The following is a 26,036-nucleotide window of genomic DNA, read 5'->3' on the forward strand; positions in this document are numbered from 1 at the left end:
CCTGCCTCTGCCTTCTGAGTTCTGGAATTAAGGGCATGGCCACCATGCTGTACTCATTCATTTTTAATTGGAACCGGACCTACAGAGCCACCAAGCACAGAAAGACCCACATCTCCCTCCATGAATCTTAAGCTGCTTTGTATCTCCCTGGCTCTGCTGAGTTAGTGTTCCACAAAAGGCTGCCTTGTGAGATCCAAGTAGCCATACCTTTCTCTGAGTTCTTTGTTCAACATAAAGAACATATTCTTTTAAAAGACAATGAAATCATTCTACAACACCACACACAGAGAAACAGCTCAACATGTGTGCTGAGGCTGCCACTGCATGGGGACACAGAGATTCACATCTTCCCTTACAGGGGCCAAGCTCAATGTCCTGCAGTAACTTGCCCTGCCTTCAAGGAAGCAACCCAGAGAAAGAATGATGTATGCTGACTTAAATGGAATTCTCTCACACACTTCTCTGTCTGTGACAGGTACAGCATGTTTTCTTATGTCCTCTGCCAGTGTCTCAGAACTTAAGCTAGTGTGATGGTTGCACAGATACACGGACACACACACACACCACAGGAGTGCAGAGGCAGGTAGATGGCTTAATGTAATTTACTTTTTGTCTTTCTTATCTTGAGGTAATTTTCCTATACTTGTTTTAAGTTCACAAAGGGCCAGAACAAAGTAAGGAAAGTGTGTTTTGCTATACAAATGACATTGTTAATATACAAAGGACACCAACTTCCTAACTGCAAGATTGTATTTTACAATGTAATAGCTAATATTGACTCAACTTTATTCAAAAATAAAAGAAGCACCAAAACAGAGTTCAAGTGTCCAGTGTCATGTGAAGTAAGAGGTTCATCAAAAGGTTACAAAGTAAGCCTGTGTAGTAGGGGTTATGGGTACTAGAAAAAGAGGATGAACTATTACTGAAATGCTTCTGGGAAACACTGATTACTTGGTCCCATCTTTACAGTGACCCTATTGGTGTGGGCAGCCTCTAGGACAGCAAGAAGCTACTCTGAGAAAGCTCTGGAAGAGTTTCCAGGTGTCCAGAGAGGACTTCTTACTGGAGAATACAACCTTTTTTGGTTATTGCTCTGGCAAGATTAATCATAACCAAGTATCTAACAAGTGTGACCTCTCAGGATGGAAATGCACGATGCTTATCTTACCCATCATGTCCATCTCAAGTCAGTCAAGGCCTTCAATGGCTAACACATGACACACAGTGCCATCTAGTTGTGAACACAACGGTAAAGGGCCTGGAGAGGGAAAGGGCCACTGGCATTTTCACCAAGCCCCTGTTGGTCAAGTGCATTTAAACATTGCAGTCCAGGGCACGGAGGTCTTCCAGGAGCTCCTGGGCAGCAGTCTGCAAGTGGGAGTTGCGGCTCTTGGACATGGCCAGGATGCGCTGTAGGGGTAAGGAGCTTCGGAGTTCCAGAGCCAACTTGGAGAAGACCTCTGGTTCTAGAACCACAGATTGGATAAGTCGCAAGGCATGAAGGCACACTTCTGCATCTGGATCTGGGGAGAGGAGATGCTGCTGGTTAAAATCAAAGCCTCTTCAGAAAGTCAACCTGAAGGGGGTCTTTCTGAATGACAGGTCTGACAGTTGAGGAAGCTGTGGGCTAGTCCAGAAACAGAAAGCCTAGCTTTCTATGTTCATGACTGAACATAATCACAGCCTTTAATAAGCAGCCATCTTCAAATGTCATGACTATATCATTTAAAACACTAAAGCATAGAGAGATTGCTCAGCAGTTAAGAGCACTTTATTTTTCAGAGGACCTGGTTTCAATTCCCAGAACCCACATGGTTGTTTCAAACCATCCATAACTCCAATTCCAGGGGATCCAATACTTTCCTCTGACCTCCACAGGTACCAGTCACATATCTGGTGCACATACATATATGCAGACAAACACTCATACACAGGGTCTTTGAGATGGACAATATCACAGTATCTTTGTTACTATTCTATTGTTGTGAAGAGACACCATGACCAAGACTACTTATAAAAGAAAGCATTTAACTTGCTTACAGTTTCAGAGGTTATTCCAGGACCATCACGGGAGGAAGCTCGGCAGGCAGACAGGCATAGTGCTATTGCAATAGCTGAGAGCTCACATCCTATTCACAAGGAATGGGCTTTAGACCAATGAGAGGCTCCTCCAAGAGGACACACCTGCTGATCCTTCCCAGTCTGTAGTAGGAGCGGCAGGCTGCGTCCTGCCACCGGGCTAGCTTTACACCCGAAATAATTACACGGAAACTGTATTCTTTTAAATACTGCCTGGCCCGTTATCTGTAGCCTCTTATTGGCTAACTCTCATATCTTGATTAACCCATTTCTAATAATCTGTGTAGCACCACGAGGTGGTGGCTTACTGGAAAAGATTCAGCCTGTCTGACCTGGCGGCTAGCTCCATTGCATCTGGTTCACTTCCCTTCTTCCCAGCATTCTGTTCTGTCTACTCCACCCACCTATGTTCTGACCTATCAGGCCAAGCAGTTTCTTTATTAATTAACCAATGAAAGCAACAGATAGACAGATGACCCTCCTCCATCACCAGTCCACCACCTGGGAATGAATCCAATGTGGGAGCCTGTGGGGGTCATTCTCATTCAAACAACCACACACAAGGCTACAAGCACCACACTGTATTCCTTTGCTTTCCATCTGAATGTTGCACAGGAGTTACAGAACCTGGTAGCCCTGTTTATGGTAGAACCACCTCTGAAAAATACACCAAAACAATAGCCCAAATCAAAATAATCTTTAACCAGGATAAATTCTAACAGTTTCTCTCTGGTGGATACCCTGTGGGCTGAGGACTGTATAAGGAGCTTACAATCAGCACCTCTTTCTTATCAGTACAAGCCTTCCAAAGGACCTTTCTTTCTTTCCTTTTTTTAAAATTCTTCTTTCATTCATCTGTTCACGTATTTGTTTATTTTATTGAGTATGCAGTAGAAGAGGGCCTGTGGGTCAAGAGGAAGGGACATGGTGACCATTGCTGTTTGACAACATTCTAGCATTTTAACACTGCAGACCACACTTCTCCAGTACCTTTTTATTTTCATTTCTAATGATTCTCAGTATTTCCCTCTGGGAAATTTTGTGGGGGTGGGCTTTTGGTAGAGGATAAAAGTGTGTATAATGGTAGCCTCCCTTCTTTGGGGGAAAAAATCCCTGACACCACAGAACCAGAAATTTTACTATGTAATTCTTCCTAATTACACCAAGAACAGGAATGTTAGCAGGAATGTCAGTGATTGACTAGACACAAGGATGAAATGACTATGATTCTGATGCAAAGCCTGAGGTTGTTAAAGGTAAGAGTTCTGTTAATCAGTACTGAATGATCAGAAGGATAAGGTGTCACGGGAAAAGGGTAAGAAGTCCCTTTTGGGGGCATTCTGGGGAGAACAGGTCCACCTAGTAAGACTAAGAAACCTTAAGAGTCAGTATCTGCTTCCCACAAGTCCTTTTCCCAAGGTCAGGCATTTAGATAAGCAAGGGCCTCCACCGGTTCCCGCCTGAGGAACTTACATTTTCACAAACCCAAAGAATTCTTGTGAGTTCCAGGGAGCCAAACTGAAGGATCCACCTTAAACAGGTCAGATACATCCCTCTCAATTCCCTGGTCCTGAAATTTGTTTTTTATCTTCCTAAACTTGCCATTAACAGGTGACTTACCTCGCAGACTCTGTTTCCTCCAAAGCAGACAAAGAAGGCAGAACACTGGGCAAAACTGTCTTTCATCTAAACTAAAGATCTCCAGACTTGGACAGAATCACTGGAATTGAAAGCCTAGCTGCTCAGGTAAAGGTAGGCTTGTCTTCCTATAGCTTTCTAACCCACAAGATCATCTAAAACCGGGCAGACCCTGAACTAAACTTCAAAAGGCAAATATAACCCTCAACGTCCATGGAGGACCCTAAGGAGGGGATCCAGGTAGCCATAAGTTCTCTGCTGTTTTCTAATCAATAATGTAAATAAAATTTTTTCCTTCTCAAAGATCACTGATGAAGTTTGACAGCTGAGAGGTTTTGTTGGCTTAAAAGGACAACCTCACCAAATAAATTTCAGTAAAACACAAATACAAGTTATTAAGGCGTGTACTACAAGTTATAAAGGTGTGAGGACAAATGCAAGTTATCAAATCTCTCTCTTATGCTCCCTTTCATAGTATTAAAAATACTTTTCATTGTGCAAAAACATTTGTCACAGTCATTCTGACATAAATATGCTACTGTTTATACAACGCATATGTCTAAAACTTATGTTTTCATAAACCCAAAGAATTCTTGTGAGTTCCAGGGAGCCAAACTGAAGGATCCACCTTAAACAGGTCAGATACACCCCCCTCAATTCCCTGGTCCTGAATTTTTTTTTTTAATCTTCCTAAACTTAACTTTGTCCTCTGTTCTGCCAACACCTTGCCAGGTCCAAGAGACACCGGACAGTTCCATACAACAAACCCTGGACAGGAGTAAAGCAACCAGCTACCCCAGGATGTGGCCAGCACACAGCTTTCTCAGGTTCCACTGGGAAGATAACGCCCACAAATAAGCAGGAAGCAGTCTTGAGAATCCGCCGTCCCAATTCCTTTAACCTGTTGTGCCTAACTTCCCACCTTTTTATTATAAGAAAGAGATGGGAATGTTATGAGCTACTGGCCTAGTCTGTCACCTGGGTATCCTGTCCCTTTAAGAAAGAAGCCCCGCCCTCTCCTAACTCCTCCCCTTCCACCAAGGGAAGCAGATAGCCTGCCTCCTCCAGCCTATGCTCTCTTTCTTTCCTTCTCTTTCCTGAAGAGGTAACTTCTGTTCGTTATTCTCTCTCCACTCTTTACCTCTCTCCCTCTCCCTTTTCTCCTTTCCCCTCCATAACTCACTAAATAAACTTGCCTCTCTGCATGATGTATCTGTCTGTCTTTCACCCACCAAGGTGACCCACTGAGGCCTCAGGTCACCCGCTTGTACCACTCGTGGGAGTGGGACTGGTTGCCCCTCGTGGGACTGGCCTTGGGACTGGCCTTCTCCCAGTCCACCCTTGAATCTTTAAAACAAAAATAACAATATATGTGCAATGTGGGGCTACCCAGGGGAGAGTGGTAACTTCTCAGGGGCTACATCTGAAGAACACTGATATTTCTGCTCCAGAAGTCATCAATTACCCATGGTTCCTCCCTTCTGTACTTCAATGGTTACCTTCAAGATTTTATTTTTACTTATATGTATGTGTGTGCCATGTGTGTGTGTAGGTGCCCATATAGGCCAGAAAAAGGTGTCAGATCCCCTGGAACAGCAATTAAAGGCTGTTATGAGTCACCTGATATATAAGTAATGGAACTGAACTCAGGCTTTTTGCAAGAGCAGTAAGTATTCTTAATTGTTAAGCTATCTAATAGTAACATTAAAAGAAACAGTATGAAGCTAGTGCCCTCTATGGCCTCCACGGACACTACATACGCAGACAAGCAAGCACACGTATACACAGTAATAAAGATAAATTTTTAGAGTTTTTAGAAATCACATAAGCACAAGAGGCAGAGCACACTCTGCATAGGGAACAAAGTCTCTAGATGCTTTCTAGAGATGAACACAAGAGTCAAAAGAACTGAAGTCTCACCTGTAACAACAGCTATGAGAAGACCAAGGCAGGAAACAAGTTCCAGCCCAGCTTGGGCACAGGATGAGACAGCCTGTCTCAAAATTCAATATACAATGTTTAAATAACAAAACTGTGTCATGCAAACACTAGCTACAAGAAAGGTATGGTGCTTCTGCTAGTATCATAGTCTTCATTTGTTACTGCAGTCTGGGGGACCAGCCTCCAGGCTGCATAGGGCTCGAAGGGAAAATCCACAGCGTTGGCACAAACTGAAAAGCTGAGACTTTGTTAGGGGAAAAAGACATTCACACACTCTCTTGATGGTTCCTTTTTTTATTCTCCTCCATTCTCTTTCTCCACAGCTTACACACCTCACAGAAATTTTTCAGGCAATGCAGGAGTCACAAATGAAGTACACTCCATTTCTCAAATGAATGATTATAGATGAAAAAGAATAGCCTGACAACTCACATGCAATACATATGAGTAACTGTCACAGAGCAAGAAAGGAGCATTTTTTTCTTTTATTGGCAGTGACTATAAAGAATCGTGACTATAAAGAATCAGTCACTTTATTATCTATCCTGACAGGTAATCTTATAAGGAATTTTAAGAATCATTAACCTAAACTAGTGAAAATGAGAAAACTGTGCACTGATATCCCATATAAACATTATAACTAACACCTTATATTCAGGAGTTGTAAATTCTGTATTTTCTCAGACCCCAAAGTGTCCAGAAAGTGCTAAGTTTCAGACACAGGAGACACTGGTATGTCATAAATCCTCTAATGTGGGCTCAAATCAACATTCCTGAGATATGGTAAATCTCTTAGCTTCAGCTCGAGTTGGCACTCCCAAGACATTGTGACATTATAGCGCTTTAAATATCAAAATGTACTTTCTGCCCTGTGTGTAACCCTTGACCACAAAAAGAAACTTCTGGTCCTTTCATGGGGCTATAGAGTCAAATTATTCTCTGTAGCCCTGACCAGTTAGAATCTGTTTCCCTGAAGTGTTTCTGAACAAAAGCTGTTTCTGTTTCTAGACCTCAGTTCTCTACTATAAAATCGGTGAGTTGGCTGAACTTTCAGTCTTCAGGGTACACACCCATATCAAAAAATTGAGGTCAGAAATCTGTGCAGAATTAATCATTGCCCTAGGTTATCAACCAGACCTAGTAAGGAGAGTAAATGATGCAGCAATCGGGTTGCTTTGCTCTTTCAATCCTGGCCAACAAATCAGACAGCTAAGCTATATGTCTTTATAAACTTTAAGATTGATCTTCTGGGACTGATTATCTTACAAACCATTAGCAAAGCCTCTGGTCTGACTTAAAGTAATTTTAAAGCTTTGTTTCTGTTAATGGTGCACACTGAAATCTGTGACTGAGTCTTTTCAGCATTAAGAAAATTAGAACCAGCCTGGCTCCTGGGGAAATTCAAATGTTTGCTTTGATTGTTAACCAGAGCCCTGATCTAAAACAGCTCCTTAAGTGGAACTCATAGGCCTTAGCTGTGAAACATATCCTTGTATATATTTTTATTCATCAAAACTCTGTATAAGCTATCATTTTAATTGTCAATTAGACAGTACAGCTTAGGGATGGATCATCTTCTTGACAATCCACAGATTAAAAATGGTCTCTCTCCACATCACTCACACCATGCCAGATAGCAGGGAAAGATTGTAGCAGCAACACATAAAGGCACAGCAGAAGCAAAAGACTTTCGGGGGGCTGCAGCCCGGCAGCCTTGCTTAATGAGGATCACTGAGCAGAGTTTTCCTCCTGTGGGCGGACATCATGAACTTCAATTGCCATTTGCTGTTCCTGTGATATGGCCACCAGTATCTAGTATTTCAAAACAAGAAGTATCAAGAATGAAGAGAGGACCGGGCAGTGGTGGCACACACCTTTAATCCCAGCACTCGGGAGGCAGAGGCAGGTGGATCTCTGTGAGCCAGCCTGGTCTACAAGAGCTAGTTCCAGGACAAGCTCCAAAGCTACAGAGAAACCCTGTCTTGAAAAACAAAAACAAAAAAGAATGAAGTGGTATTGAATAATTATGAGTTCAATGCATTCAGAGATTTAACACTCTTGAATATGTATGTACTTAACAACAGAGTGTCCTGTGATAAGGCACATGGGGCAAAGTGCCCAGGGAAAATCAACAGTCACAACCAAATCTGGGAACTTTACACTATTCTATCATTGGCTTCTTTGTTTGTTTGTTTGTTTGTTTGTTTGTTTGTTTGTTTTTAAGATGAAACAAAATAATAAGGAGATAGAAAGCCCTGGCTGTCCTGAAACTCACACTTTGTAGACCAGGCTGGCCTCAAACTCCCGGAGATCAGCTAGGATGGAGGGTCATCACACATGGCAGGAGATAGAATTTCTAAACAATGCTACCATCCTACTTTCTCTGCCATTTAGATGACACTACACCCAAAATTAGCACAAGAGATTCCTCCCTAGGACCTGTGGGGCAGCACCAGTAGAAACACCTATTCAGGGTCACAGAGCAAATCTCAAAATAATTTAATGACTCCGAAGTATATACTGTGATCACAGGGATTAAGCTGGAAATATATAGAGTTCTATAACCAAGAACATAAAAACATCTTTAAAAATCTTCAAACACCATACTTCTAAGTATAGATATTAAAGATAGAATCATTTCTAGATATCTTTGCTTTAACCTTTAAAACTGAGGAGGGAAAAATAAACCAAAACATGTAAAGGTAAAAATAATACAGTTACATGTAGAAATCAATACAGTTGAGAATAAAGATGCTGGGCATGGTGGCTCAATGCCCGCAACTTCACAGCTAAGGCAAGAGTACCACTGTGAGTTTAAGGCAAAACTGAACTTTAATTCCTAGGATAGCCTAGGAGACACAGTGAGTTTCTTGTCTCAAAGACCACCAAATGAAAAACAAAAAGATAAATAAATAAAATTAATTCAAGAGGAAAAAAATCAGTAAAAGCAAAAGCTTGTCATTTAAAAAGTAATTTCTAAAACTAGTCAAACTCTAGGCAGACTAGTGGAAAGGGGGAGAAGTCAGAAATAAGTATCAAGAATAAGGCAATAGCTTTAACTTCAAATTCTACAGATAGTAAAGGAATCAGAAGGGATATAAACAATTTTCTGCCCATAATTTTAAAAATTGGAGGAATGAATAAATTGTCTATAAGAAAAAAACTTTCAAAGTACACTGATTTTTTTCTTTAGATTGAATAACCTAAATTAATCCTACATCTACTAAGAAAATTGAATTTGCAGCTAAAGATGTTTAAATAATAAATAAGAACCCAGACACAGATGACTTCATTTATAAGTCCTATCACACATTTTTAAAGAATAGTAATTCTATATAGGCTTTCTAGAAAATAGATGGAACTAGAGAGACTGGCTCAGCAGTTAAGAGTGTTCAATGCTTTTCCAGGACTCAAGTTTGGTTCTCAGCACCCATTAACTGGCTCACAACCATCTGTAACTCCAATTCCAGAAGATCCCACCCCTTTGGACTTTGTGGACACTGCACTCAGGTGCACAACCCCCCACCCTGCTGCCACACACACTTTTTTTTTTACAGAAGAAAGAAAAAAAGGAACAAATCTCAACTTTTTAAGCAAGGACATTTATGAGTAAATAGCAGACCCACATCTTTTGTGAAAATCCTGAACAAAATATTAGCAAATCAGAACCAGGAATAAACTAATATGTATTAGCATTCTGGGAATGCTAAATGGGCTCAGCATTTAATTATGCCAATATATCTTATAACTTAGAGTAAAGAATACTTATTTTTCAACCAGATGCTGACAAGTCCTTTGGTAAATTTAATATTTATTTTATTATAAAAATGTTCATCAAATCAAGAACAGAGTGAAATATTCTGAACCATACTGAGGGGAGCTACAAAAACCAGGTGGCCAATATCACACATAATGTTAGACCAAATGCTTCTCTGAGATGCAAGGACACCATCCTTACAAAGTCCATCCAAATCACATTAGATATTTGAACCTCTGTAACAGAGACATGCAGATTGAAAAGGAAGAACTGAAACCGTATCTATTTCCACATGACGTGACTGCCTGTATAGAACATCTCAAAAGATACAAAAGCCACTGGAACTGAGTTTTATGAGGTTTCAGGATTACAAAGTCAGCACATAAAGATTATTAATTTTATCCACATATTGACAATAAAAAGCACTGGAAATCAAATTTTTAAAGGAAGACCACTAAAGATGACAAAAGGTTATAAAATTTGGGCAAAACATCGCATAGAATGTTTGGAAGCTTCAAAAGATAAAACCCTCATGACACCAAAGTAAGGACCAGAGGCAATGAAATGAAGACATGTCCTATGTTGAGACTAGTGTTCTGCTCAGCAGAAACTCACATGAGGCTCACTGGCAGTTTGGACTGGTTGTTTCGGGGCCTATGATGAGGTAACAGTTCATAGTGAAAGTGCATGGTAGGAGAAGCAGCTCACCTGACTCTGGACAGGAAATGAAGGGAGGAAAGGGAAGGGGCCAAAGTTCCACAGTCTCCTTCAAAAGCAAGCTCCCTGAAGTGACCTACTTCTTTCAACTTGGCCCCATCTCCTAAGTTTCCTTCATCTCCAGGTAGTGTCACCCACTGAGGACCAAGCCAACCAACACATAGTAACATTTATAGATAAGAAGTCTCAAGAGGCTTACAATGTCAGACCTTCAACTTTACCAACATACTCAATGTGATTCCAACCAAAGTCACAGTAAACATTTTTGTAAAAATCAACAAACCAGAGCTAGAGAGATGGTTTAGCAGTTAAGAACACTGGTTGCTCTTGCAGAGGACCTAGGTTCAATTCCCAGCACCCATATGGTGGCTGGCAATGTCTGTAACTACAGTTCCAGGGACTCCAATGTACCCTACTAGCCTCTGCAGGCACCAGGCAGACACATGGTATGCAGATACACATAAACCCATACACGTAAAATAAATAATAAAGTTTTAAAATCAATAAGCTGTTCTTGAGCTTATTGGAAAGGCAAAAGACTGGGATAGCTGAGCTAATTTAAAAAGAAGTCAAGGTCTTGTGACTCGACTAACAGAGCCTGTAGTAGATCTGTAGACCAGGCTGGTCTCAAACTTATAGCTGGTGAGAGTGTAAACTTGTACAGCCATTTTGGAAATCAAATGGTGGTTTCTCAAAAAACTGGGAAACAATCTACCTCAGCTATAACTACTCTTGGGTATATACCCCAAGGATGGTCCAGCATACCACAAGGACATTTGTTCAACCATGTTCATAGCAGTTTTTTTTTTAATTTATTTATTTATTAAAGATTTCTGTCTCTTTCCCGCCACCGCCTCCCATTTCCCTCCCCCTCCCCCAATTAAGTCTCCCCCCCCAGCCCGAAAAGCAATCAGGGTTCCCTGTCCTGTGGGAAGTCCAAGGAACCCCCACCTCCATCCAGGTCTAGTAAGTTGAGCATCCAAACTGCCTAGGCTCCCACAAAGCCAGTGCGTGCAGTAGGATCAGAAACCCATTGCCATTGTTCTTGAGTCCTCAGTAGTCCTCATTGTCCGCTATGTTCAGAGAGTCCGGTTTTATCCCAGGCTTTTCCAGACCCAGGCCAGCTGGCCTTGGTGAGTTCCCAATAGAACATCCCCATTGTCTCAATGTGTGGGTGCACCCCTCGCGGTCCTGAGTTCCATGCTCGTGCTCTCTCTCTTTCTGCTCCTGATTTGGACCTTGAGATTTCAGTCCTGTGCTCCAATTTAGGTCTCTGTCTCTGTCTCCTTTCATCGCTTGCTGAAGGTTAATATTCAGGAGGATGCCTATATGTTTTTCTTTGGGTTCTCCTTATTTAGCTTCTCTAGGATCACTAATTATAAGCTCAATGTCCTTGGTTTATGGCTAGAAACCAAATATGAGTGAGTACATCCCATGTTCCTCTTTTTGGGTCTGGCTTACCTCACTCAGGATAGTGTTTTCTATTTCCATCCATTTGTATGCAAAATTCATGAAGTCCTTGTTTTTTACTGCTGAGTAGTACCATGTTCATAGCAGTTTTACTTGTAACAGCTAGGAACTGCAAACAAACTAGATGTCTTTCAACTAAAGAATGGATAAAGAAAATGTGGTACATTTACACAATGGAGTATTACTCATCTGTTTAAAAAAATGACATCATTGCCAGTTGTGGTGGCCCATGCCTTCAATCCCAGCACTCGGGAAGGCAGGGACAGGAGGATCTCTGTGAGTTCAAGGCCAGCTTGGTCTATAGAGTTCGAGTTCCAGGACAGCCAGGGCTGTTATATAGAGAAACCCTCTCTCAAAAAACCAAAAACCAACAAACAAACAAATAAGACATCATGAAATTTACAGGCAATTGGATGATAACTCAGGCCCCAAAAGACAAATGTGGTATGTACTCACTTGTAAGAGGATATTAGCCATAAAGTAAAGGATAACCATGCTACAATCTGCAGACCTAGAGAAGCTAAGTAACAAGGAGAGCCAAAGGGAGGACACTTGGATCTTCCCAGGAAAGGAAAAATAGATTTTAAAGGTAGACTGGGGATGGGTAGAAATGGGAACAGAAGGGACTAGGTGGAGGGAGATTATGGAGGGGTAGAGTACTGGAAGAGACAACTGGAAAAGGAAGCCATTTCAGGGTGAGGTAGAAACCTAGTGCAATGGACACTCCCAGGAATCTACAAGAATGACTTCAGCTAAGATGCCTAGCAACAGGTAATATATAGCTTGAACCGGCCATCTCCCGTAATCAGGCAAGATTTCCAGTGAAGAGACTGGGTCACCAACCCAGACATATAACTTTTGACCTACAGTTTGTCCTGACTACAAGATGTGCTGGGGTAAAATAGGTGGCACAGAAATCGTGGGAGTGGCCAACCAATGACTGGTCCAGCCTGAGACCATTCCATAGGAGGGATCCCATCCCTGACACTGCCTGGCACACCAGGACCCAGAGGCAGGATAGCCTAGAGACCTAGGAGAGAACCAAACATGACTGGCAAAAAAAAGGCAATGTAATGATGCCTAATGATATTCTGCTATACTCATAGATTGGAGCCTAGTCCAATTGTCATTAGAGAAGCTTCATCCAGCAACTGATGCAAACAGATGTAGAGACCCACAGATAAACATTAGGAGGAACTTAGGAAAAGATGCAAAAGATGGGGAGGAAGGATTGTAGGAGTCAAAGACACAAGAAAACCCACAGAATCAACTAACCTAGTTCATTGGAGCTCACAGAGACTGAACCGACAACCAGGGAGCCTCCATGGAATTGATCCAGGCCCTATACATGTATGACAGCTGTGTAGCTTGGTCTTCTTGAGGGACTCCTAAGCTGTTTCTGACTCTGCTACCTGCTCTTTAGACCCTTTCTTCCTACTGGGTTGCCTTGTCCAGCCTTAATATGAAGGGAGGTGCCTAGTTTTACTGCAACTTGGTATGCCATGTTTGGTTGATATCCATGGGAGGCCTGCCCTTCTCTGAATAGAAATGGAAGAGGAGTGGATGGAGGTGGAAAGAGGGGAGGTGCAGTAGAGTGGCTGGGAGGAGAGAAGGGAGGGGAAACTGAGGTCTGGATATTAAAAAATAACAATAAATCATTTAAAAAGTTTAATAGAATTTAAAACCAAATAATAATAATAAAGAAAATTATATAAAATGAAAAAATTATTAGCCAATATAAGAACCTGGAAGATAAGGAAATAATGTAAGACTCAGGTCTGAATAACTGCAACCATAATAATGCAAAAGATGAATGTTAATCTGACTCAAGCTATGACTGTTCTGAGATGGTGGGATGACAGATGACTGTCTTCCTTTTTTACTAGAAGTCAACAAGCAATGTTAAGAAGTTTCTCAGGAAGCTGTCACGGGGAAAGCCTGAGAATCCTAGCCCCAGTGTCCAGTAAGAGGCAAGCAGCAGTATGCACAGGGCATATGAGAAGGACCAGCAGGACTCTAATATGGAAATAATAAATGAATCTGCACAAAGCATTTAAATAAAATATGAATTAATTTAATGAGAATCCTATTTCTATGCACATATTCTATATATTAGATTTCATATTCCAAATCACAAGTAAATTAACTTAATTGAGAATATGCAATGAATGTATAATAAAAATTCTTCACAATCACCAAAAAAATCTCTGTCCACACATTAGTAATAGTTTATGATTTTTTTCAACCATTCAATGTATTTAATACTTAAAACTATCTTGAAGGAATCCAGCAGGCCTTCTCCTTCACCTGAGACAAGGTCATGTGTTTGAACTGCAACCACACTTGTTCCCACCAGGACTTCCAGACAACAGCCAAGCTCTCAGAGCACACCTGTACAGTCATCCTCCTCTGGGATCACTGGCCACTTCCAAGACACCATGGACACCCATCAAGAGTCTGGTCCAGCAGCAGCCTGAGCCTTGTGCTTCCAAACTTTGAGAAAACAGGGAAAAGGTGAGAAGCCATCCTCCAGAGCCCCAATTCATGTCCAGATCCTGCCTGCCTTCTGCTTCTTTCTAGAATACTCTAGGGATTGGCTGCTGTTGCCACATTCCTGCTCTGCCTCACACTGCCCCTTTAACTGCCAGTCACACTGCTGTCTCTTCTCTCCCTCACATAGTACCTCTCAAGGTCACCACTGATCTCCACACTGTTATTGCTCAGTTCTTACTTAGTTCTCTGATACAGCTAACCCCCACCTCCCATCCCTGGAAGATGATCGGGAAGACCTGTTCCATGGCTTCTGCAGCATGTCCTCCTCACTGGTCCTCTTCCATGCGCTTGCCTCTGTCCCGGTGTCCTTCTCTTCCCTTTTCTCCTTAGGTGACCACCTCACCCATGGCAAGTCTTCAAATCCCACATGCTTTCCAGTGATGCTCAACTTTGTTTCTCTAACACTCCTCTCTCTCTGAATTCTGGGTTTCCTATTGACAAACCTTCTAGAAAGCTCACCTTGGGAACCTGATACCATATCTGCTTGCACAATATCAAATTCCAATTCACAGTTCTCCATGCTCCTCCCCAGACACCCACAGAGAGAGATGTGGGTACTGACTCTCTTATTCATCAGAAATCTCGCCTGCTTTTCCTCCCAGCACACCCTAAAGCCCACAAGGACCACACCCCAGAGAGGGCTCCCTTGCCCACTGAGCTACAAAGGCCTCCTCAGCTAGCACTCAGCTCCTGCATCTTCCTGTGGCAAGAATGACACTTTCTAAATGGAACTCAAAGGACTCCTCTCTGCTTCGCACTGGAGATAAAAGCACAGCCCTATGTATGGCAGAAGAAGCCTTACCCAATCAGCTCGACTACTTCCTCACAGTTCCCCTCACGTTGTGTGGTGTCCTTTCTAAACACTAGGAACACTGGCTTGCCTTTGTTTTCCCCAGTAAGCCTCTGTCCTTTCACCCAGTATACCTTTCCCTATTTCAAATGCCCTTCTTCCACAGTTCAGCTGAGTGACTTTTTGGTCCATCAGAGGACTGGAGTCCAACCTAACCATCACTGTGAAATCTGGAGTCACTGAGATCTACTTCCCTGGAAAAGAAACAGCTAGAGCCATGGGGACTGGGTTGCATAGGAATCTCACCAGATTCTCGTGGTGATCTGGCAGCTGTGACAGGGAAAGGAAGGCCCCCTATCTTGCACCATGCCCTGGATACTCTACATAGCAAAGCTGGTCCTCAGGAGAAGATTCCAGGACCTGGTCAACCTGAAGAAAACCCTGAAATACTGATGACAGCCACAGCCCAGAGGCACACGCCACTATGACTGAGATTTTGTCTTTTGACAACATTTCTGTTCCTCTCCCACACTATACTTCACACCAATAGCAACTACAAGTTACAGTAATATGGGGTCTATAGCCAAGAGAACTGCCAGTTACAGATCCCATTTCAGGGAGAAGTCTCAGGAAACCAGAAAGGCAATGGAAGAAGAAACAAGAGCACCAACATCAGGCCCAGCCTAAATCCCAGCTAGATTAATAGAAAATCTCAATGTAAAGGCCTATTTCCCTCAGTTCCTGTTACACAATAAAACATGCTCCCTACAAAAGCTGTCAAAATCAAAACAGTACTGTATTGAGCTGTCAAGCTCAAACCAGATTAATCATTAATGCTTGGATGGTATGAAGGTGGCCTCACAATTGAGGGGGGGTCTCACGATGGCATGCCTAATGGCAAGAGCCATTCACAACACACTGCTGGGACCAGTTTTGCACTGAGGCCACTGTAGCCTTGCCCAGAAGGTACTTCTCCAAGGACAGCCTGCCACCTTGGACTGTAGTCACTGTATTGATCCTTGTAGCCAAGGAGTATTGTTTCACAAGATCTTATGCAATCTTCACTTTATTTTTGAAAACTTCCCTTGCCTCAGCCCTTTATCATGCCATAGTTTATTAGGACACACCTGTTCCCATTGCAGTCCTCAGCTGGTCTCAAATAAATGTCAGTATTCAGGAGCATTGCCCTGTTGATTATTAACCAGATTTTAACTAAAACTTTACATGGCATAATAAGAAGAAAAAGAAGGTGCTCAACCATTAAGAGCACTCACTGCTCTTGCAGAGGACCTGGGTCCAGTTCCCATCAACCACATGGCAGCTCACAACCACATACAGTTTCAGTTCCAGAGAATCAGATGCCCTTTTCTGTGTGCAGGGGGTGCACAGACATCCATATAGGCAAAATCCCATAAGATAAAATAAAACAAATTATAACAAATAACATAAATCTTTGAAAAGAAGAGGTGTGAGGAGTGACTGAGCATCAGATACAGATGCAGACACAACACAGGGAATATACACAGATGACTAATATGCTCAGGGCAGCTCCAGCTGCCACAGCAACACCACAGAGAAGAGTATAAACAAAAGAAAGTTGTTCATCACAGTCCTGGAGGCTGAAGTCAGAGTGTCTGGTGCCAGCAGCTGGCTCCTCCTTAGGCCTCTCCTTAGTATGCAGTCAGCATCTTTTCCCTGTGTCCTCATAAGGCAGGCAAGCCCTCTGTTTTGTGTCTGTTCTCTTATGGGGACCGCAGTCAGACTGGACAGAGGACTATCATAGTGAACTAATTAACTTAATTACCTCTGAAAGACCCTGACTCCAAGTACGTGTGACCTTCTCCAATCAGGGCTTCAGCTTATAAACTTTGTAGGACACAATTCAGACCTTGGAAAAAGTTGAGAGCCAGGTGTGGTGGTCCACACTTTTAATCCCAGCACTTGGGTGGTAGAGGCAGGCAGATCTCTGAGTTTGAGGTCAGCCTGGCCTATAGAGTGAGTTCCAGGACAGCCAGGACTGTTACACCAGAGAAACCCTGTCTCAAGAAACAAAACATAACAAAATGAAAGTAGATGGATTTAAACAGAGATGGAAACTCTGAGAATGTATCAAATATCCTATCACTTTACTCACTCACCAGTCAATCAGTCTTCATTCCCTAAAGCTTATATGACTTCTCTCTGTGACAAAGTATCTAGCAGAAACAAACTGAAGAAAGATTGCTTTTGACTTGCAGTTTTGGAAAGTCTAGCCCATGGTTGCGCGCTTGGTGTGCTTGGGCAGAGCATCATGTTGATGGAAACAAATGGTAGAATGGCTTTTTTACATCATGGTGGACAGGGAGCAGTGAGAGGGGAAGAAGCCAAGGACAAGACACTCCCAAGAAACCTTTGTGACCTACTTCTACCAGCGAGGCCTCTCCACCAAAATTCCCAGATCCTCTCAAAACAGCACCAGCAGCCGGAGACCATGAGACATTCATATTCAGTGCACACCACTTCTGCTACAAAGGCTCTTCTCTCTTTTCCCACCAGATGAAAGCTTCATGAGAGCAGGACTTAGGCTGTCTTGCCAGTACTTAGAATATCCATGGCATGTGGAATAGTCAGAGTAAAGCTCATTTACTCTCTAAGTAATGAGACTGGTTTATGTAGATAAGGCTACTGCAACAGAAATATAAAGAAATTACAGGATGAACAAAATAACTAGGTGTTGGGTCCAAAGCAGGCCCTCAAATAGCAGTGCTGCTGACAATGTTCTGAAAGAAAGTCTGGACTCTGACCAGGTAAACAAAAGCCTAAACTCAGCATTCCTCAGAAACCTTGTAAAGCGAGTTTCTGTTTGTCAGGAAAAGCCATCACTTCCCTTATCCTTATCCACCCCTTCTAGCCAACTGCCTCTGGCAGGGGCATCTAGTTCCTGATTAGCTCAAACAAGTCTGTAACAGATTAAAGTCCCCAAGCTAGTTCCCAGGCTGTTCTGACCCACACCACACCTCCCTTTACTCTAACTCCCAGGCTGTTCTGGTTCACAAGCCTCCCTGACTGCTACCTGTACCCTTAAAACTGTCAAGGTTTCTTCCACTTTTTGCTGTTCTCCCCTGATCTTGCTATAGCTCTAGTGGTTTGGCTCCCCAATAAGCTTTTCTTTCTGCCTATGAAATGGTCTAGGTTTTGGTTTTACTGCATCCTCGCTTACACTAGGCATTCGAGAGAGTGTGTGGACCCAACAAAAGATAAAACAGACCACTTAAGTAGTGTGGCAAATGCAGCCAAGGGTGCAGCCAACAGGAATGACCTCATGATAGCACCATAAGGGCTCAGTCACTGTGACAATATTTGAGGGGAGACAGATCATGGAGGGAAAATATCATAAACCATGTAGACAAAAGAGTAATACAGAGCTCAGTTCCAGTCACAAAAACCTAGGGCTTAGAGCCAGGTAAGGCATGCGAATAATAAAGGATCGCCACCTGTCTGCACACAGAGAGGACACTGAAGATACAATTATTTCACAAGGGTCTAAACAGGCCTTGCCTCTCTCCCAGAATTCATGCAAGAGTTTAAATACCAGTCAGAAGTTAATGGGGTTAAAGTGTAGATAATCTATCGATAGCTTTTAGAGGTAAGGCCTTTGGGAAGTGATTCCATCATTAGGATAGAGTCCAGTGACTGAAGAAGAGCTAGAGACAGACATAGACCTGAGTGTCTCCACCACAGCATGGTTTAGCTCAGGGTCCCTCCCTCACTAGAACCTGTACAGAACTATTAGGATGTTGAACCTCAAACCCATGAACCAAAATAAGCCTGCTTCGGATATGCAAGTATAGCACAGACGAATACAATGCTTTTAAAGCAGCCACCATAAAGGTTCCTCAGTGAGCAAAGGGGTTAAGTTTTAAAATCATCTCGGCAAATAAACAGAAGGTATACAGAGTAACAAATGGAAAAGCCGAAACTGAAAATACAATTACTGAGGTGTTAGTGGAGAGAGAATGAAAGGGACACAACAAGAAAAGCAGTGAGGGCCAGAGAGGTGAGTCAGTGTATAAAACAACTAGACTGACAATCCAAGTTTGATCCCCAGAACCCACATAAAAAAGCTGGAGGTGGTAGTGCACACACACATAGAAAAAAAAATGAAAAAGATCAGTACAAAGGGGACAACAAAAGTGGAAATGAGCCAATGTGAGTTAGCAAAAGAAAGGTGGTATTAAAACATGAAGGGAACTGGTGAGTCAATGTTCACGTCACTGTAGTCTAAGAGAAAACTAGGAAGGCTGCAAACAGCTGAGAAACACTGACAGAATGTGAACCTGATCAGGCAGAAGACAGGCTGCCAGAGAGCCTAACGGAACACAGTATGATACATAGCATATCCAAACCCCGGGCGGCTATGCTGAATACAGCAAGAGAAATGACCCCTCCCTAAACAGTGGCAACTGGCTTCTCAGAGGAAGTGATGCTGTACTTCCCACGCATCGAACAAAAGAGAACTGTCAGCTCTAGAAAACTGTCTCCAGGGGAACAGCATTTTAATACGAAGAAGAGCTCTAGTCATACTCAAGTGAGGGAAAACTGGGTTCACTGCCTGAAGCACCACTCTAAAAGAACGAATAGATGACACAAACGTGCAGGCAGGCTCGCTCCAACAGCATGGCTCACAGCACATGACCCACATGCCCATCAAACAGCGAATGAATGAATATGGACATCCATACTGTAGACATTTTGTAGCCATAAAAAGGAAGAAAGCACTGACCTGGATCATAACATGGATAAATGTTGAAAATGCAAGTGGAAGGACATGAGGGAAAGGTAGAATGCTCCGATGAGGGCACACAAAACAGGCAGTAAATCCCACCAGAGCTAACTTCCTGGTTCCTTGCCCATCCTGCCACTGTGTCACTCACTAACACTCGTATGACTGCCAATCTAGATTGTCAGTTTGACTACATCTGGAATCAACTAAAACTCAAATTTCAAGAGCATTACTGTGAGGGATTTTCTTAATCAAATTGTTTAAAGTGGGAAGACCCAGCCTAAATCTGAGTCACACCTTGTATTGGCAGCCCACATAAAAGGACACAGAAGAATAAGCTTTTGCTTTTGTCAACTTGTTCCCATTCATAATGACAAATTCATCTAGCTTATTGTTGCATCTGGTATTAAATCCAGCTTCTTGCTGGGGTGGTAGTGATGCACACCTAAAATCCCATCAATTGGGAGGCAGAGGCAGGCAGATCTTTGAATTTGAGGCCAGACATCTACAGAGTGAGTTCCAGGACAGCCAGGGCTACACAGAGAAACCCTGCCTCAATATAAACAAACAAACCAATCAATCCAACTTCTTTAGTAGTCCAGTGCAGACTGAAAATGAGCATCTGTCCAGATATTCTCCCACGTACAGCAAGATTGGGATTGTAGAGACATATAGTCTCTTAGACTGAACAACTTCCAGATTCTTGGCCTTCCTCTCCATCATAAAGCAGCCATTGTTGGACTATCCAGACCATAGTTTAGTCACACTCACTCACTCTCTCTCCTCTCCTCTCCTCTCCTCTCCTCTTCTCTTCTCTCTTCCCCCCCCCCCCACAGACTCACCATTCATTCACTCTATCAGTTCTGCTACTCCAGAAAGCCCTGACTAAAAAAACTTTTATAAATCTGAGCAATGAAACAGGAATGAAGTGGTGAATGGAAGGAATCTTAGACAAGCGAAAAAGAAGCTGTGCTGTGACAAGAAGGGAAAGGCCAGCAAAGCTTTATTGGGGCTGGTGAGAATTGCTGTCCATGGACAAGGATTAGTGGTGTGTACAGTGTAGACTTTAGCAGCTAAGAACAGTCTTCTCGTGTGGTCTCAATGAAGCAAGACTAGAGGTACAGATAATGACCAAGTTCTGACACTCAATTCCATCACCATCAAGTTCCCTCATCTCCTTTCCTTCAGTCATCCTGTAAGCAACTGAAGTTCTCATCTGATTTGAGGGTGACTTTTTATCTACTCTTGAAAATTGTGTAAATGAAGGCATACTATGTTAACTGGTTTCTATAGTTATGAACATAATTGCAGAAAAAATAATTTAAAGAGAAGCATCGGGGGCTGGAGAGATGGCTCAGAGGTTAAGAGCATTGCCTGCTCTTCCAAAGGTCCTGAGTTCAATTCACAGCAACCACATGGTGGCTCATAACCATCTGTAATGGGGTCTGGTGCCCTCTTCTGGCCTGCAGGCATACACACAGACAAAATATTGTATACATAATTAATAAATAAATAAATATTTTAAAAAAGAGAAGCATCATTGTGGCTTGAGAGGTCCGTCTATGTGTTGCTTTTATTGGTTAATGAATAAAGAAACTTTCCTGGCTCTTGATTAAGGTACTGTGTTTGTGCAACTCATTTAAAAATGTAATGTATAACTAAGAAATATAGATAAATAGAGAGCCATCTATAATAGTCAAGCTTGTAGTCATGTTAGATTTTCTAGATGTACAGAGATGTATTTCAGATAGGTGGGTATTCTTCAAACCTTTCAAACACTACAGAATATGGTATTTAAAATATTTTAATAACTTAGGACTTTTCATGACAATGAGACATGTCTGCTCCTGGCAGCACCAATTACTTTGAGAAAAAGATAGGTATTGAAGAGGCTCCTTATGGAGTTTGCTAGCCATTTGGGCAAGAAACTGCTCTTGCCTGGACTGCTTAACTGGACACACACAACCCACAGATAAATGACTGCTGAACTTGCCTAAACATGAGATGGTCCTTCGGGACTCCTGCTTCATGAAAGAGTCTGCTAGACATTCTGGAGGACACAGAAGAAAGTGACTGACAAACTGCCAATATAGGTGGAACTGTCTTTGAAATTTCCTGCTTCATGAAAATGTCTACTGGGCCTGAAGGCTGAAGATGGATGCCCCAACGATACAGAAGAACTTTGGGTGACTGCCCAGGCAGTGACATGTCTCAGGCAAATGGATGGATCTAGAAAACATCATATTGAGTGTGGTAGCCCAGACCCAGAAAGACAATTATCATATGTACTCACTCACAGGTGGTTTTTAAACATAAAGCAAAAAAAAAAAAAAAAACAAAAAACAAAAAACAACAACAACAACAACAAAAGAAAACAGCCTATAAATCACAATCCCAGAGAACCTAGACAACAATGAGGACCCTAAGAGACACATACATGGATCTAATCTACATGGGAATTAGAAAAAGATAAGATCTCCTGAGTAAATTGGGAACATGGGGACATTAGGAGAGGGTTGAAGGGGAGGGGAAAGGCAAAGAGGGGAGCAGAAAAAAATGTAAAGCTCAATAAAAAATAAGAAAAAATAAATTAAAAAAAGGACTGGGGGAGGATTTCTATATATACTGTCTATATCACTCCAGGCATGTATTCCTTTATCCTTCTATAGGAATGTTTACATATACATGTTTGTAGCTGCTCTCTTCCCAAAAGCAGAGAAATAAAATCAGCTACGTCTAACAACTGCTGAATAGATAATGAAAATATGGTACGTATGAGGCCAGCAAGATGGCTCAGTGAGTAAAGACACTTCCCTTGAAGCCTGAAGACCTGAGTGTGATCCCTGTGACCCACATAATAAAAGGAAAGAAACAACTTACATAAATTGTCCTGTGACCTCCTCATATGTATCATGTCCATGTGCATTAATAAATAAAAAAACAACTATGTGCATTAATAAATAAATGCAATAAAAGCTTTTTGTTGTTTTTTGAGACAGGGTTTCACTATAGCTTTGGAGCCTGTCCTGGAACTAGCTCTTGTAGACCAGGCTAGCCTCAAACTCACAGACATCCACGTGCCTCTGCCTCCCGAGTACAGGGATTAAAGACGTCTGCCACCACTGTCCAGCACAATAAAAACTTTTGAAGAAAAACAGAGATAAAAATGTGGTATACATATACAATGAAATTATCAATATAGAAAAATAAAATTTTCAGGAAAGTGCTTGTGGGTAACAATTTGTATTTAAGCCATAACAAAAACCTAACCCTGTCTCAGCTGAGAACTGATGAGAGAAGAAACCTTATTGAGGATACTAGGAGGCCTCAGGCTCTGTCTCCAGCCTTCTCCTATCTTCTCTATCATGTGATCTCTTGTCTAGATATAAGTCCTGTCTGAATAACAGTGATTCCCAAGGTTGTATCTTCTGGAAGACCAGCGCCTTCCTGCCTTTCTTTTATAAATTCAGCTGTAGATTCTGCCCTCCTGAAAACAGCTAGTGGATATCTTGGACTTAAATGAACCAACCTGAACTGGTTCTTTCCTGTTCCTTACGATAGCAGTATCAGTGAAAACCCAGGTACCTGCCAAATGAACTCCCTTCATTCTTCAGGACCACTACCACTACCCTGGTTCTAGGCTACACTGGCCCTCTCACATTACAAGGTCCCTGTGATTCTTCTTAGCTTCCTTGCAGGAGTAAGAACCAGATCTGGTAAAGGCTTCTTCAGACAATGCCTGAGTCTTCACAGGCAAGTTAGCCCATCAGTCCCTCTGGACACCCCTCCTGACACTACCCTCTGTAACTACATAGACCCACAGTGACTCCTAAAATGTCCACTGCTGCTCACCTCTCCAATAGTCCACACACCATCCTATTTCTCAGCTCATAGCTCTCTGCACAGTTTGTTCTTTGCTCCAATCAAACACTAAGAGGAGCAGCCTCATGCATCATTCTCTAGCCCACTTCCATTTCATCTTGTTACTGCATCATAAACATCTTCTGCTTGTTTACTGTCAAGCATCCCTACCTGGATATGAGATGTTGAAGGAAAAGCTCAGCTTTGCTCATGTAGAATACTACAGGAATAGGTGAAGCTTGCCTCACTGAGGGCCACCCTGCAGCCCCCAAAACTTATATTTCTGGGGAAGATATTAAAAGATATTATAGACAAAGGTCACCAGCTATTCAGGCTGTACAAGAACACAAAGCAATTGACAAACCTTCAGAGGTACTAATGACCATGCCTTTAAAATGGGTAACTGAGAAACCAATATGGGTTAAACAGTGGCCTCTAACAGAAGAAAAGATGCAGTCTTTAAAACAGCTAGTACAGGAGCAACTAGATGCTCACTATACTGAAGAATCCACCAGCCCTTGGAATTAATTCTCCTGTATTTAAAAAATCTGGAAAATGGAGAATGATGACAGATCTTATAGCTATCAACAAGGTTATTCAATCTATGGGCCCTCTACAATTTAAAATTCCTCTGCCTTTTCTGTTACCAAAAGGATGGCCTCTCACAGTTATTGATTTAAAGGATTGTTTCTTCACTATACCTTTACAAGAAAAAGTTAGAGAAAAATTTGCTTTCACGGTGCCTACTTATAATAATTCTCAGACTACTAGGAGATATCAATGGACCGTCCTCCCACAGGGAATGCTCAATAGACCCACCCTGTGCTAATACTTTGTCAGTCAGCCACTGGAAATAATACATAAGCAATTTTCTAAGTCTATAATCTACCATTACATGGATGACATTTTGTTATCTGATTCAAATGCAGATACTTTAGAAGGAATGTTTAAAGAAGTAAAGAAAGATTTGCCAAAATGGGGATTACAAATTGCTCCTAAAAAGATTCAAAGAGGAGATTCTATTAATTACTTAGGTTACAGAATAGGTTTACAGAAAATTAGGAGACTTTCAAAGATTGTTAGAAGACATTTTCCATCTACAACCAGCTGTTGGGATAACACCTGATCTAATAGTGCATTTAAACAAAACCTTAGATGGTAACAAAGACTTAAATAGTCTCAGAGAATTAATAGTTGAAGCAAAAAAGGAAGTGACAGTTGTTGGGGAGAAATTACAGGAGACACATGTGAATAGGGTGAATCCAAATCTTAATTGTATTCTAGTCATATTGCCTTCCAGAATTTCTCCCATAGAAATTTTAATGCAAAGTGACAATATTATCTTAGAATAGACCTTTTTACCAAATAAACCAAGTAAAAAATTAAAAACTTATATGGACAAAGTCTCTAAATTAATTAATTATAAAAGGTCGGTTGAGACTTCATCAATTAACAAATACAGACCCAACAGACACTATAGTGCCTTTTACTACTGATAAAATAAAAAGTTATGGAAGACAATAAACCTTGGCAAAGAGCTTGTGCTAATTTTTTGGGAGAAATTAACAGCAATTATCCCAAAAGTGATAGACTTAAACTTATAAAGAGAACATCTTGGATTCTTCCGTGAATTGTACATGATGCTCCAATAACTAGAGGCCACACATTTTATACCGATGCAAATAAATTGGGAAATGCAGGTTACAAGTCAGAAGAATTAAGTAAGGTGGAACAAAGTCCTTATAACCCTGTCCAGAAGGCAGAACTATATGCTATTCTTATGGTACTAAGGGATTTTAAAGAACCTCTCAATATAGTTGTTGATCCACAATATGCAGAAAGAGTTGTCTTGCGTATGGAAACTGCTAAATTTATACCAGATGATACAGAATTGACTTTATTATACATTCAGGTGCAACACATAATCAGGAATAGACTTTGTCCTATACACATAACACACATCTGATCCCATATGGGTCTGCCAGGTCCTCTAGCACAAGGTAATGCAGAAATTGATCAATTATTGATTGGAAGTGTGTTGCAGTCCTCAAAATTCCACAAAAACAACATGTCAATAGCAAAAGTTTAAAGAAAGTTTCCTATTACATGGCAACAAGTTAAGAAGATTATAAAGAGATGTCCTACTTGCTCTTTCTATAACCAAACACTGTTGCCTGCAGGGAGTAACCAGAAGGGTACTCAAAGGAATGAGATCTGGCAGATGGATGTGTTCCACTTCACAAAATTTGAAAAATTAAAATATGTGCACCACACTATAGACATGTACTCAGGTTTTCAATGGGCCTTGATCTCAGAAAAGGCTGACTCAGTAATCACACATTTATTAGAAGTTATGGCCATCATGGGCATTCCTGCACAAATAAAAACAGACAATGGTCCAGTATATGTATCTAAGGAAATGAAACGTTTTTTTGCTTACTATAATATAAAGCATATTATAGGTTTAC

General features: G+C 41.7%; 1 protein-coding gene across 1 annotated transcript in view; it reads right to left on the reverse strand.

Annotated features, from left to right (window-relative positions):
* Positions 1–747: 747 nt before the first annotated feature.
* Hsf2bp (heat shock transcription factor 2 binding protein) overlaps positions 748–26,036 on the reverse strand; it is an 82,242-nt gene continuing 56,953 nt past the window's right edge. Inside the window, exon 10 of the mRNA XM_075978732.1 lies at positions 748–1,523. Within this exon, the coding sequence (XP_075834847.1) occupies positions 1,315–1,523 (209 nt within the window). The 3' untranslated portion in view covers positions 748–1,314. The remainder of the gene's footprint in view (positions 1,524–26,036) is intronic.

The sequence above is a fragment of the Microtus pennsylvanicus genome, chromosome 7 (genome assembly GCF_037038515.1).
Source record: "Microtus pennsylvanicus isolate mMicPen1 chromosome 7, mMicPen1.hap1, whole genome shotgun sequence".
Taxonomy (NCBI): domain Eukaryota; kingdom Metazoa; phylum Chordata; class Mammalia; order Rodentia; family Cricetidae; genus Microtus; species Microtus pennsylvanicus.